The 13,692-nt window shown below is 37.4% G+C and overlaps 3 protein-coding genes across 3 annotated transcripts; all 3 read left to right on the top strand.

The window, feature by feature from the left end:
• The first annotated feature begins 1,495 nt into the window (after positions 1–1,495).
• LOC132279610 (probable jasmonic acid carboxyl methyltransferase 2) lies at positions 1,496–5,975 on the top strand. Its single transcript, XM_059781628.1, has 4 exons — positions 1,496–1,873; positions 2,018–2,422; positions 5,092–5,364; positions 5,456–5,975. Exons 1-4 carry the CDS (start codon positions 1,799–1,801, stop codon positions 5,801–5,803), a joined length of 1,101 nt encoding a protein of 366 aa, XP_059637611.1. The 5' UTR covers positions 1,496–1,798; the 3' UTR covers positions 5,804–5,975.
• Positions 5,976–8,882: 2,907 nt separating this feature from the next.
• Positions 8,883–9,476, top strand: LOC132277824 (uncharacterized). The gene has a single exon (XM_059779666.1). The coding sequence runs from the start codon at positions 8,883–8,885 to the stop codon at positions 9,474–9,476; it is 594 nt and encodes a 197-aa protein (XP_059635649.1).
• A 213-nt stretch (positions 9,477–9,689) lies between these two features.
• On the top strand, positions 9,690–11,132 carry LOC132277823 (uncharacterized). The gene is made up of 3 exons (XM_059779665.1): positions 9,690–10,400; positions 10,461–10,715; positions 10,803–11,132. Exons 1-3 carry the CDS (start codon positions 9,690–9,692, stop codon positions 11,130–11,132), a joined length of 1,296 nt encoding a protein of 431 aa, XP_059635648.1.
• Positions 11,133–13,692: the final 2,560 nt, after the last annotated feature.

Genomic DNA, 13,692 nt, shown 5'->3' with positions numbered 1-13,692 from the left:
ATATATACACATATCCAATTATAATATATAATTTTATGTTATGAAGGCTTAGTCCACAGGCCCATTAAATTTTTTAGTTATGTTTTAGACCCAAATTTATTATTTATTCATTTTAAAACAAAAACCAAGCCCATCTGTACAATCAAACACAAGCCCATTAATTTTTTTAGTTATGTTTTAGACCCAATTTTATCATTTATTCATTTTAAAACAAAAACCAAGCCCATATATACAATCAAACACAAGTCCATCTGTACAATCAAACCCAAGCCCATGTCTTATGTCTAACCCTAATCATCTTTCCTCTTTCTAAATTATCAATAGCCCAAGCAGCAGCGGCAACACACTCAACAATTTGCTTTCTGTCATGGAATCTTACTTCTCTCTCTTTCTCTTATTATATTTGATTTTTATGTATTAATTTTCTTTAATCCAAACTAATTTTTAATATAGATTTTGGGGCTTACTATTAATCTGTGCATCTCTCAACTTCTTCCATCAAAATCAACTATAGTAAGTTTAATTTTCGATCAAATTTATCACTTTTTTCTCTTTTTCTCTCAAACTTCTTTCTTTTTATTGCTGCAAATCTATTTCTCTCATTTTTTTTTTAATTTTTTTTTTTAGATTTGTTAGCTGCGAAATACAAAAAAAATTAAAAATTAAAAATTAAATAGCTCGAGCTCGGCTCGAGGCTCGTTAAATAGAGCTGAGCCAAGCTTGAACCAAAATTTTTCAGCTCGGCTCGATTACAGCTCTACCCATATTGTATGATAGCTATAAATGGTGTCACACCAAGCCCCCACTTGGGTGTGCCCATTGGGAAGGTGCCCGGGTCCAAGTCAGTTAAATGGGAAGTCCTCGGGTCCAAGTCAGTTAAATAAGGTGGTCCAATCAACAATGACATTGCAAGTCAAGAATAAATAGGGTGATAACACATATTTAGAGTTTACAATCCATCCAATATATATCATGCATTTTAATAAAACCATACATGTTTATTTCGGAACCAATTTCGACTCTTATTTCGAAATTTGCATTTAACTCGAAGACACAAAAATTTAAGTCGCCCACTTTTTTAATTTTATTTTTTTATTATTTTAACATAGGGTTATATAAATGTCTCGGTGTACAGCACATGATCTCATATATTTTCAAACACATTTTATCGCTATTCTTTTTTTTATTTTTTTATTTTTAAATCTCTTAAAATTATTCAATTTAAACGGAGTCCAAACCAAGTGAGAAAGGAAAAAAAAGTTAGATGTCTATAGATATTTTAGAAGCTCATAAAGGTCCATTTACAGGCCAAGGCCATAAAGGCCTATATGAGATGTCTACGTTACTCTCTTTAGTTTACGATGTATTATTGACCCTAACCTAGGCAGTTGGCATGCTTATTAAAATTCAGTTTCGCAACAAAATTTTAATTATTGAATTATTGACCCTAACTTTCTTATACAAGTTTGCAAAATTTAGAATAATTAACTTTAATTAGAATACTGCGTTCACATTAGTAATCAGTTTTTCTCTTGGCTTAAAGATAAATATTCATCATTTTCCATTCCCGTTTAATTCTACCCATATTGTATGGTAGCTATAAATGCTTGGCGAATCCACTCTTGTTGTTTATTTTCCTGATTTTTGACAACCACGTGTTAATTATTTGACATGGTCTATATATAGAGCAGCAAAATCTCTATGTTCTTCAATTTAAGTGTTTATATTGTGTGTCACAGAGAGAGAGAGAGAGAGAATTTAAGTGTTTATATTGTGTCACAGCTAGAGAGAGAGAGAGATGAAAACCATACAAGTACTTCACATGAACAAAGGGGAAGGAGAAACTAGCTATGCAAAAAATTCAACAGTTCAGGTCCGACCTATCTTCTTATTATCAAATGTATTCCAAATTTACGTACATTTTTGTATGATCTCATTGCATGTTCCAATTTTTTCTTTAAATACATTTTTAACTTGAACTTAAAGGAATTGATTCTCATAAAATTAGTTTTTGCAGAGGAAGGTGATATCAATGGGTGACTCAATAATCAAGGAAGCTGTACTAGACATTTTGTGCAACAATTTTCCAGAGAGCATGGGCATTGCTGATCTGGGATGCTCATCTGGACCCAACACCTTGATTGTGATCTCCGAGATAGTGGGTATCGTATCGGCCACATGCCGGGTTATTGGCCGTCCCGTGCCAGAGTTACGGGTGTCCTTGAATGATCTTCCGGGCAATGACTTCAATGACATATTTGAGTCATTGCCAGCATTCTACAACAAACTCAATGAAGAGAAAGGTGGAGGGTTCGAGCACTGTTTTATATCCGGTGTGCCGGGTTCTTTTTACGGGAGGCTGTTTCCGAGCAAGAGCCTGCATTTTGTGCACTCCTCTTCTAGTCTCCATTGGCTTTCTCAGGTTAGTTTTCCATTCCACCTTTGTTACAAAGGAAAGAAAAGAGATGTTAATTCATGACTAGATCATAGGGGTGTTTTTGTATTTGGATAAGCATGCCAAACTTGATATCACTTGCAGGGAAAAGGACACTCTCGTTGCATCCAAGTATTCGTTTCGCTAGTTGATAGGGAAAATGCATTTGTAAAACCGCGTGTGAAAACTCTTTTTTTTTTTTAATTTTTTAAATTTTTTTGTAAACTTAAGTCCATCGATTTGGAATTGATTTCTTTCGTAACTTTTTTCAAATTTTTAATATAAACTTTAGAAAAACTAAGACAACCGAACATGGTTTACAAGTGAGCTCAAATGTCTTTTTTATAAAATATTGCGAATTTTTTTTATCATATATTTGACAGCGCTTTAAATTTGAGATTGAAAGAAATTTAGTATAATCTCAAATTCAAATATCGATTTAAATTTATATTAAATTTTCTCCAATTTTAAATCAAAGACAATGATTCAATGCTCTCAAATATAACATTAATAATATTTATCATTTTTGATAAAGAAAACAAAAACAATGAACTCCTTCAGTTTTCTAAATTGTGGTTAGAAGATCGGTGGGCGAGATCAAATTAATTAGGTAGACAAGTACTTGTTGTTGGGAAATGTGCTAATTTTAAAACTTTTTGAATGATTTTGATTCATAAATATTGATTCATCACATAGAGACAAGTTTTATACAAAAATAAAATATGATATCTCATTCAATAAAACTAGAATGAATACTTACAATAAAGGTCTGAGTAAACCTTTAAATTTTTCCTCTAAAGTGAATGTTCTCACTTATTGTAGATCCCTTAGCAAGATGCCTTTCCTTGGATCTCCATCTTCTTGGTAATTGTTTTGCCTTTAGGAATCACTCATAAGCCTCCATGATTGACTTTGGAAAACTATGCTTGTGGGAACCTCCATTAGATGAGAACATAAACCCTAATTTTCTAGAGAGATAAAATATATTCCTTTTTTTCTTCTACTAAAAAAATCACCCCTAAAATATACATAAACCACGTATATTTATAGGCAACATAAAAATAAAGAAAAGGAAACAACTAATTTTTCTCAATCTCTAATTCACATATCTCAAATCTAATAGGATTCCAATATCAAGTTGGGCTCTGAGTGAGAATCATTTGGGCTTATTATTTTATTGGCTACAATGAATTAATAATTGGCCCGGTCTATGGACCCAATTCAATCAATTCATAAATTAATTTCTACTCCACTAAAAGAAATTAATTGAACTCCAATTAAATAATAAATAACCTCTAAGTCAATATTGCACTTTGACCCCTCTATGCATAATTAGTTATCGGATAAATAAAGCCATCAATCCGATTACTTAATTAATATATTTATTTTGGTACCATTGATTATTTCTGACTCGATCACAATAAAACATTTGTTTGACAAAAATAATAATTTAAATAAATAAATATATAATAAATCATTTTGTCTAAAAACACACGAAGGCTTTCGAATTTACTTTGTGATCAACCATAATCAATACAAAATAAATACAAGTAGCAATGATACAAATATTGAAAATATAACCCTTTAACTATTAATTATATAACTACCCAAAGTGTCGGTCTAAGGATCCCGAAGAATTCGCCGAACAAATCAAAGTAATTATTAATTAATAAAAGAATTTATCCTTTTCTCATACTTAAGAGTCAAATACCATGACAGTAATAGGGAGCAATTGTATACGACGGCTCTCGCAATATATCTCAACCAACGTGGATTCAGTTTAAGTCTTAATTAATTATGAGTCCATCCATAGTTACCGACTATGAACAATTTATGAAAACTATTTATAATCTTGTATTGATCGCCATCACATATATATATAAATATCTCTTGTAATTAAGTGGACACCTTCAATTCTATAATAAATCAAAACATAATACATTGAATTCACCAATTGTATAAAGCATAAATATTTCAAAAACGTCAGGAACATATGTCACTATAATCCAGATATGAATTTGCTGTGCCAGGGCATATAAATCCCAACACTTGTTATGGTCCTGTGAGTTAAGGTGTTTTACTTACTTATGGTTAGCATCATCTAGGAAGGTAGACAATTAAGCACTTGTTATGGTCAATTAGATTGTTTTACCTACTCATGGTTAGTATCAATTGTCCTCAATTAGCTGTTTTCTATTGAGTAACAATGTTGAATGTGAATCAAGAGTCTTGAATAGGTAGTCATATTCAGTAAGAGAGAGTGTTGCATATTAATTACCCATCTTAAATAGGTAGGGCATTATTCATCGAGAGCAGATGTAGTATATTAATCACCCATCTTAAATAGGTTGCTATAAGACATTATCCCAATAGCCTAGTTGGTAGAGCTAGTGGTGTTGCATATTAATCACTCATCTTAACGGATATGTAATCTTAAATTGGTAGTTACGTGTACAGTTATTAACAATGAGAATGGTAACTTGGTACATCTAGGTCTAGGTCTACGTCTAGTGACAACAAATTCAGATTTGATACTTAAATATTTTACGTTAGACTTTTAAATCTGAATAGCATTATTCCAAAACATATAACTTATCAACAGTAATACTTGACATTCAATCCTAACAAAAAAAAAAAAAATTGACTACTATGAACAGGTTCCGCCAGCTCTGGACAACAAGGTTAGCATACCTCTAAACAAGGGAAAGATCTATATATCTAGGACGAGCCCAGTTAGCGTGTTGGAGGCATATTTTTCACAATTCCAAAAAGATTTCTCGATCTTTCTCAAGTCACGTTCTGAAGAAATGGTGCATGGAGGACGGATGGTCTTGTCATTCGTGGGCAGAAGAACTGCAGACCCCTCAACTATAGAGAGTTGCTACCACTGGGAGCTCTTAGCCCGAGCACTAATGACCATGGTTTCAGAAGTATATCACACCAACCCTAATCTCTTATTTTTCTCGAAAAAAAAAAAAAAATGAGCATTTTCTTATTATAAGTGGCAATATATTTTTGCAGGGTCTTGTTCAAGAGGAGAAGGTTGATTCCTTCAATGCTCCTTACTATACACCAAGCCCAGAAGAACTGAAAAATGAGGTCGAACGAGAAGGGTCATTTCTCTTAGATCGCCTGGAGTCCTTTGAAATTGATTGGGATGGTGGTGCCCAAGACCAGGGGACACTAGTATCAAGTGGTCAGAGTGTGGCCAAGACGGTTAGAGCCGTGGTTGAGTCGATGCTCGAATGTCATTTTGGAAGAGACATCATGGATGATTTGTTTCGAAAATACAGTGACATTGTGGATGATCACTTGTCCAAAAACAGGACCAAGTACACTAATTTGGTTGTTTCCATGTCTAAGATTTAATTAAATTCAGAGAGAACATTGATTAACACTATCTGTGTACTGTATTTTCTTTTTCTTATTTGAACGGTAAATTATATATAATTCTTAATGAATTAATACCATTGTCATCGTTATCACCGTCATTGTCTTTATTTCAATAGAGATGGGCTGGCCACATAGAATTTTCTTTTTCGATTCTTTTCTATTATACATCATGTCCTATCTTAAATTTAGATTTTTCAAAAGTCACTTTTAATTACTTTATCCCATGTGAGTTTTGGTTGGCTTCTTTGTCTCTTATCTTCTACACAAACAACTCTTTCCATTTTTATCAATGCAGAATTATCTTATTATGGTGTGCTTAGTGCATCCCAGTAATATATACGAGTAACTTCGAAGTCACTAGAGCATTTTAATATATAAAGATTGAATCTTTGAAAGAAAATGAGTCTTGTGGAAGATTTGTTTTCTATCGGGCCATTTCGGCAAGGGAGGAAGGAGGAGAGAGAGAGAGAGAAACCGCGCCAGGAAGAGGGAAGAAAGTGGGAGCGTACCTTGACGATCCGACCTTGAGATAACCATTCAAAGCACCCAAGTCTACTTTCTCTAATTTTATTGTTTTTGCTAAATGAATGTATTATATTTGTGTATAAATATATGATCCGTGAAGCTTTAGGTGTATCCATTCTGATGCCCAAAAACTTACTAATGCATGAAATTATAAAAACAAAGAGAGAACCAGGTTTTATATATCATTTTACATCCAGCTTCAACTATGAAAAATTACCTCATGACTCAGCCTACATCACGTACGATGATACAAAACTAATATACATAAAATTTGAGCAGCTGTAAACATAAGTGAACCAAGCTTTTTGGGACTGCTGAGTGGGCCTATCGAGTATTCAAGTGGACCACTTTAATTTAGATTATTGGATTGATAAAATGGTCCCATAACAGTGTATTAATATATCACAAGAAAATCTCAACATTATTTCTAAGGACCGATCCAGAATTTCTGAATGGGACTAATATTACTAAATATATATATTTTTTTACTGGGCTAAAAGTAGTATAGTAATTTATTTTTTTGGGGGATGGGCGTCAGCCCACCCCTCCCTCTGCCCTTGATTATTTCTCATTAAATTAGGCCACCAAATATCAAATGGTTCAAGACCATCTAATAATTTCTCTTATTGGAGTTGGAAAGACCTAGGTCCATGCTTTAGGATTTTGTGATTGCCAACACACTCATAACTGACAACCACCAATGTGAATGTGTAGACTGTCGCAAAATTGCAAGAAGAAGAGTTTTTCACGCCCATATACACTTTGCTTTCATTCTTGTAAAATAAATTCCAGATAAATTAGCACGCTATAGATATATGCCCAAAAGTTTACTAATTAATCAATATAATCAGTGGCGTAGCCAGAAATTTTCTTCTGTGGAGGCAATCTTTAATAGCAATAATCTATACATAAAATTTGAACCAAAATAATATATGTAAAGATTAAAACATTAATTCATAATATTTCTATTTAGTACATTCACAACGATTTTTCAGATTATTCATTATTGTTTCAAAATTGAATTCATTCAATTAAATGTACTATTTAAAATCATATTCAATGAATCAAAAATAAGATATATAAAAATAATAATAATAATACAGTTACCTAATTGTTCTAATATATCACATATATAAAAAAAAATAAAAACATAAACTAAAATTTAAAAAAAACAACAAGCCCTAAAATAATTTTGATACTAATAACTAATAATTTTTCTAATTAAAATTATAATATCAAATAATAATAAATTTAGATGCTAAAAAAATATATATATATCAAATTACCTGTTTGCCGCATTGCAGTACGACTGACTGAGTCTCTGTCTACTGGTAAATGGTTGATACCCTTTGTGGAGGGAAAAAATCCCCCCCTCCGGTAAGAATCGTCCACGTCATCATACTACAAAATTATTTTAGGTACAGCAAGGGCCCAATCTGTGTCAAGCCCAAATTGGGAGAACCCAATCCAGAGCAAGCCCCGACAAAGTCTTGGCTCCTATATAGATTGCTGACCCAGGCCATCTGGCCCACTTTCCAAACCCAGACGTCAACAGCCCAAATCATCTGGATCAGCCCACATCCAACCCAATCCTAATTAAAGGTAAACCAGTCCTGCTAGACCAAGGAATCAACAAAGAAATCAAGTTCTGTGCAAGGAAAGTCCTGCATGGAAAGAATTGTAAAAAGGAAAGGATTACAATTGTAAAGAATGTCATATATAGAATGGATTGGAGGACAAACCATGCGAATCCTACCATAATTCCACCACCTTGTTTTTTATAAATAGAGGCCTAGACCTCCAATAAAATCATCGCACATTATACACTTATTATGAGTATTATATTTTCTTGTTCTAAGTGAGTTTTATTTTTCTTTTTATTTATTTTAATCCAGAGAAATTTTGCACCTACACTTTGACGTTGTATGTAAGAACCGTATAGAAAGATACTCCCACTTTTGTTTCAAATTGTTTTTGTTGCCACGATCTGGAATGTCAAACGGAGAATCAACGGCGGCTGATCAATAGATGGAGTTGATGCAAAAGATGCGAGAAGAGTTCTTGCACCAATTCGAAGCGCTTCGTCAGGCGAATGAGGCCAGCGTAGCCCAGATTACGTTGCTTCAACAGCAAAACGACAACCTTCAAACGGCTATGGCTCAGTTGACACCTCAGCCACCACCAGTTGACGTGGCTGCGCCTCCTCCTAACCAAAATGAGCCTCAGGTCAATGGGGTTCGGCTTAATGAAGCTCGGCCCAACAAAGTTCAGCAAGAGCAGAGGATAAGGTCCGAGGTGGTGGCTTCGGACAATCTTCCTTGTTGCACACAGGAAGAACAGGCCAAGTCCAGCCACAAGCTTACGGTATGGTCTAATGGTGTTCCAGATGGTGCAGGAGTAAAGGAGGCCATTGACGAGAATAGACTCTTGAGAGTTCAAACGCCAACCAAGATGGCAACATAAGAATTCTCTTGTGAAGACTCCATTCACTGACGATGTGTACCTTGTTGACAGACCTAAGAAATTCACTATGTCTTCTTTTACCCAGTTTGATGGTACGGGAGATCCTTCTTGGCATCTAGATCTCTACGCACAAAAGATGGCTCTAGACGATCACAATGACCCATGGATGTGCAAAGTTTTCCCCACCAGTCTAATTGGGGCTGCGCTGGAGTGGTTCAGGAATAGGCCACACAAATCTATTCCAGACTACGAAACTCTATGCACTATGTTCCTGGCACAGTATTGCGGTAATAAGAAGCAAAAGAAGTGTATTGCTAGCCTTTTCACTATAAGGCAAAAAAAAGGCGAAACATTACAAGATTTCTTGTCCAGATTTAACATGAAGGCTTCGGAAATAACAGATTGCCATCCTACTACCGCAATAGAAACGTTTAAACTTGCAATGATTCAGGGAACCAAGTTCTATACATCCCTAGTTAAGTATTCCCCTCCGGATATACAGACTCTCAATGCTAGGGCACAGATTTACATCCGGCTTGAGGAGAATTTGGCCCACCGAGCGCAACATGCCATCTTCGTCACAGTGGAGAACAAGCCTCGGGAAAGGGTTTCAAACTCAAAAAGCCGAAAAAGCCAGCACGCTTCGGCACCAGCCATTTAAATACTCGAGAAAAGGCAAAGGACAGAGGAAAGGTTCACACCTTTTCGCACAACCTTGGCTCGGCTATTCTAGGAGAATAAAATGAAGTTTACAGCCCCTCAGCCAATAAGGTAACCATTGGAACAGAGAGACAAGACCAAGCACTGTGCCTACCATAAAGATTACGGGCATACAACTAATGATTGCAGATCCTTTAGACGGTAGGTGGAAAACATGATACTGAGAGGTGAATTGGTAGACTGCCTCATAACAAAGGTGTACGTGAAGCCTCGGGAGGTTAATCCTCAAAAATTCGAAGATAATCAAGTGAAGGTCATCCATGCAATACATGGAAGATCGGAGGATGATCAAGAGTCAGAGGAGGTATATAGGTCCCGATTGAGAACAGCCCATAAGCTAAGGAGGTTATCCTCGGTAAACGCTATCGCTTCGGGAAGCGTCAACATTGGGTTCTGCGATAGAGATCTATCCAGAGTTCAACTCCCCCACAAAGATCCGTTGGTCATCAATCTCTTGGTGGCGAATTGCATGATTAAAAGGGTTTTGATAGACTCGGGTAGCAGTGCCAACATCATCACAAAGGCGGTCTTTAAGCAGCTAGAGATTCCGTCATCATCAATTCGGCCCACCTCCAGCCCCTTGATGGGGTTTGATGGCACAAAGGTGGACCCCATTGGGGTAATTGACATATCCGTGACCACGGCAAAGAGGACACTGAAGGATAACTTTGTCTTAACGGAGATCCACCCTTCCTATAATCTCATTATGGAAAGAGGCTGGATCCACCGAATGAACGGGGTTCCATCTACCCTTCATCAAGTGATGCGATACTTGTTTCCGGACGGTAAAGAGGTTATTGACCTTAGGGGAGATCAAGTAGTTGCCAAAGAATGCTACATTTTGACACAGAATGAGGCAAAGAAGGTAACAAAACAGTCCCAACCGATCACACCTCCTAGGAACACGTCCAAATAGTAATTACAGAATTCTTTGCCCAGGTATTTGAAAGCAGAGGATGAGGCCGAAGCTGAAAAGCCTACCGAGGAGTCTCTGGAGGCTGTCGAAGTAATCCTCGGCGATCCTCAGAAAGTCACCTACATAGGTTCTTCCCCCACAGCCGAAGAAAAGAAAGCTTTAATTGATATCATTCGACGAAACGCGAATGCATTTGCTTGGGAGCATTCAGACATGGTGGGAATCAATCCTTTGGTCTTATGCCATAGCTTGAAGCTGGATCCGGTGTTCAAACCAGTTAAGTAGAGGCACAGACTGTTCGCTTTAGAGCGTAACAGAATTATAACTCAAGAGGTAAGCAAATTGCTCCAGGCAGGCTTCATCCAAGAAGTGCACTACCCACAATGGTTCTCCAACGTGGTGGTAGTTCAGAAGAAGAATGGAAAATGGAGGGTGTATATAGATTTTACCAATCTCAACAAAGCTTGCCCTAAAGACAGTTTTCCATTACCCAAAATTGATCAGATGGTTGATGCCACTACTGGTTTTGAGAGGCTCACGTTTGTTGATGCATACTCCGGCTATAACCAAATCCCTATGAATCAAGAGGATGAAGAGAAGACTGTTTTCATAACAAAGAAAGGCACCTACTGTTACAGAGTCATGCCCTTCGGACTCAAGAATGCTGGGGCAACTTACTAGCGCCTTGTTAACAAAATTTTCGACGAGATATTGGGAAAGAAGGTCGAGGCCTACATTGACGACATGGTGGTCAAAAGTGTGAAGAAGGAAGAACATCCTAAGCACCTCCAAGAAGTCTTTAACACTCTGAGAAAGTATGGCATAAAGCTAAACCCCTTGAAGTGTTCCTTTGCAGTTTCTTCAGGACAGTCCCTCGACCATATTGTAAACAAAAGGGGAATTAAGGTGAGTCCAGCTCAGGCTCAAGCCCTTATACAAAATCAAGAACCAAAAACCCGCAGGGAAGTACAGGTTTTGACCAGTCGAATCGCAGCTCTCAGTCAATTTATCTCTCGATTGTTAAATAAGTGCAAACTATTTTTTAATGCAATAAGGTCCAAAAACAAAGACATTTGGGGTCCTTAATAGCAGGCTGCTCTCAATCAACTGAAGTGCTACATTGCTAAACCCCCGATTCTGTCAGTTCCAAAGCCTGGTGAAACTCTTATCATGTACTTAACCATATCCAGCATAGCCATGAGAGCAATATTGATTAGAGAAGAAGGTAAGAATTAGTATCCAATCTTCTACACTAGCAAGACAATGACAGATGTAGAAATGCGATACAACAAAGCAGAGAAGATCATACTAGCATTGGTGTATGCAAAGAGAAAACTTCGACACTATTTTGAGTCTCACAGCATCAAAGTTCTTACCAACTACCCCATACGAGTCATTCTTTCTAAGCCAGATTTATCCGAAAGAATAACTAAATGGGCATCGAACTCAGTTCCTTTGATATATCCTACGAACCGAAGGTGTCACACAAAGGGCAAGCACTAGCTAATTTCCTCTTGGAGTATAAGGATAAGCCTGAAGAGCCAGGCCCTTTTGAGCCACAATGGGAGCTTCAGGTGGATGGTTCCTCGAACCTAATTAGTGCCGGGGCAGGAGTCGTTATCACAACCCCCGAAGGCACCGAGCTGTAGCAATCAATCCATATCACTTTTCCTGCCACTAACAATGAGGCAGAATATGAGGCCCTGCTCGCAGGACTCCGATTAGCAAGCCAGCTTCAGGTAAGGTGTCTAAAAGTTTCTAGTGATTCTCAACTTGTTCTGAATTAGGTAACAGGCCAGTATCAGCCCAAAAAGGATAGAATGAAAGCCTATAGGGAGGATGTGGAGAGTGCCTCGCGAGGGTTCAATCAAATCGAATTCCATCAGGTACCTCGTGAGGAGAATTCCGAAGCAGATCAGTTAGCTGCAACAACGTCTTCTTCAGATGAAGATCTGATCTGGATCGTACCAATTGACATCTTGGATGAACCGAGTATAAGCCCTTGACAGGAGATAATGGTGATCCCAGATGTTCCACGCGAACCATGCTGGATGGATCCTTTGGAAGCTTACTTTAAGGAGGGGACTCTTCCGAACCAAAAGGCTGAGGCACTGAAACTCAAGCTCACCGCAGCCAAATATGCCATCATCAATAATCAGTTTTATAGGAAGTCTTTCTCAGGTCCTTACCTGAAATGTTTAAATCCCACTGAGGCCCCCACGATTCTAAAGCAGATTCATGACGGGGATTATGGTAACCACTCTGGAGGTAGATCCTTGGCACATAAGGTCCTGACTCAAGGTTATTTTGTGTCTTACACATAAGGTCCTGACTCAAGGTTATTTCTGGTCTTACTTGGCTCGAAATGCTAAAGAATATGCCAAAAGATGCGATAAGTGTTAGCAGCATGGTCCAATGAAACATCAACCCACTGAAGATTTGCACACAATGGCCATTCACTCAATGGGGAATTGATATGGTCGGTCCTTTACACAAAACTGTGGAGAAAAAGGAATACGTGTTACTAGCCACAGATTACTTCACTAAATGGGTTGAAGCCGAAGCTTACTCAAGTGTGACCCATGAATAAGTGAAGAGTTTTTTATGGAACAACATAATCTGCCGATTTGGGGTGCCAAATGTTATCATGATGGACAATGGCCCGAATTTAGATAACTGAAGCACATGAAAGTTCTTTACCGAGCATGGGATTAGGCAGAAGTTGGCTGCAGTTAGCCATCCTCAGGGAAATGGGCAGGCTAAAATAACTAACCGGACCATTTTTAACTGCTTGAAGAAAAAGTTGGAAAAGCTCAAATCAAAATGGTACGAGAATTTACCTCAGGTGCTTTGGGTATATCGAACCACCCCACGAAGGCCAACGGGAGAAAGCCCTTTTGCCATGGCCTATGGGTCAGAGGTTGTCATCCCCACAGAATTAGTAGTTCTGACTCTTCGGACCCACTTGGTGCTCGAAGGTAACAATGATCAACAGCTCGAACATAGCCTCAATCTCTTAGAAGAAAAAAGGGATACCGCAACAATTAGGCTCACTTCGTACTAGCAACAGTTGCGTAACAGTTACAACAAACGAGTTAGGTTCAAACATTTTATGGAAGGAGATTGGGTGTTGAAGTAGGAAACAGCCCATGTAAAAATGTTGCAACCCAATTGGATTGGACCTTACAGAGTCACAGAAATAGTAGGGAAAAGAGCATACCGATTGGCGGAAGCTAATGGG

This window comes from Cornus florida, unplaced genomic scaffold (assembly GCF_030987335.1).
Source record: "Cornus florida cultivar Cherokee Brave unplaced genomic scaffold, ASM3098733v1 CherokeeBrave_3.0.0_Hap2_Chr10, whole genome shotgun sequence".
NCBI lineage: Eukaryota > Viridiplantae > Streptophyta > Magnoliopsida > Cornales > Cornaceae > Cornus > Cornus florida.
This window is presented reverse-complemented; position numbering and strand designations above follow the sequence as displayed.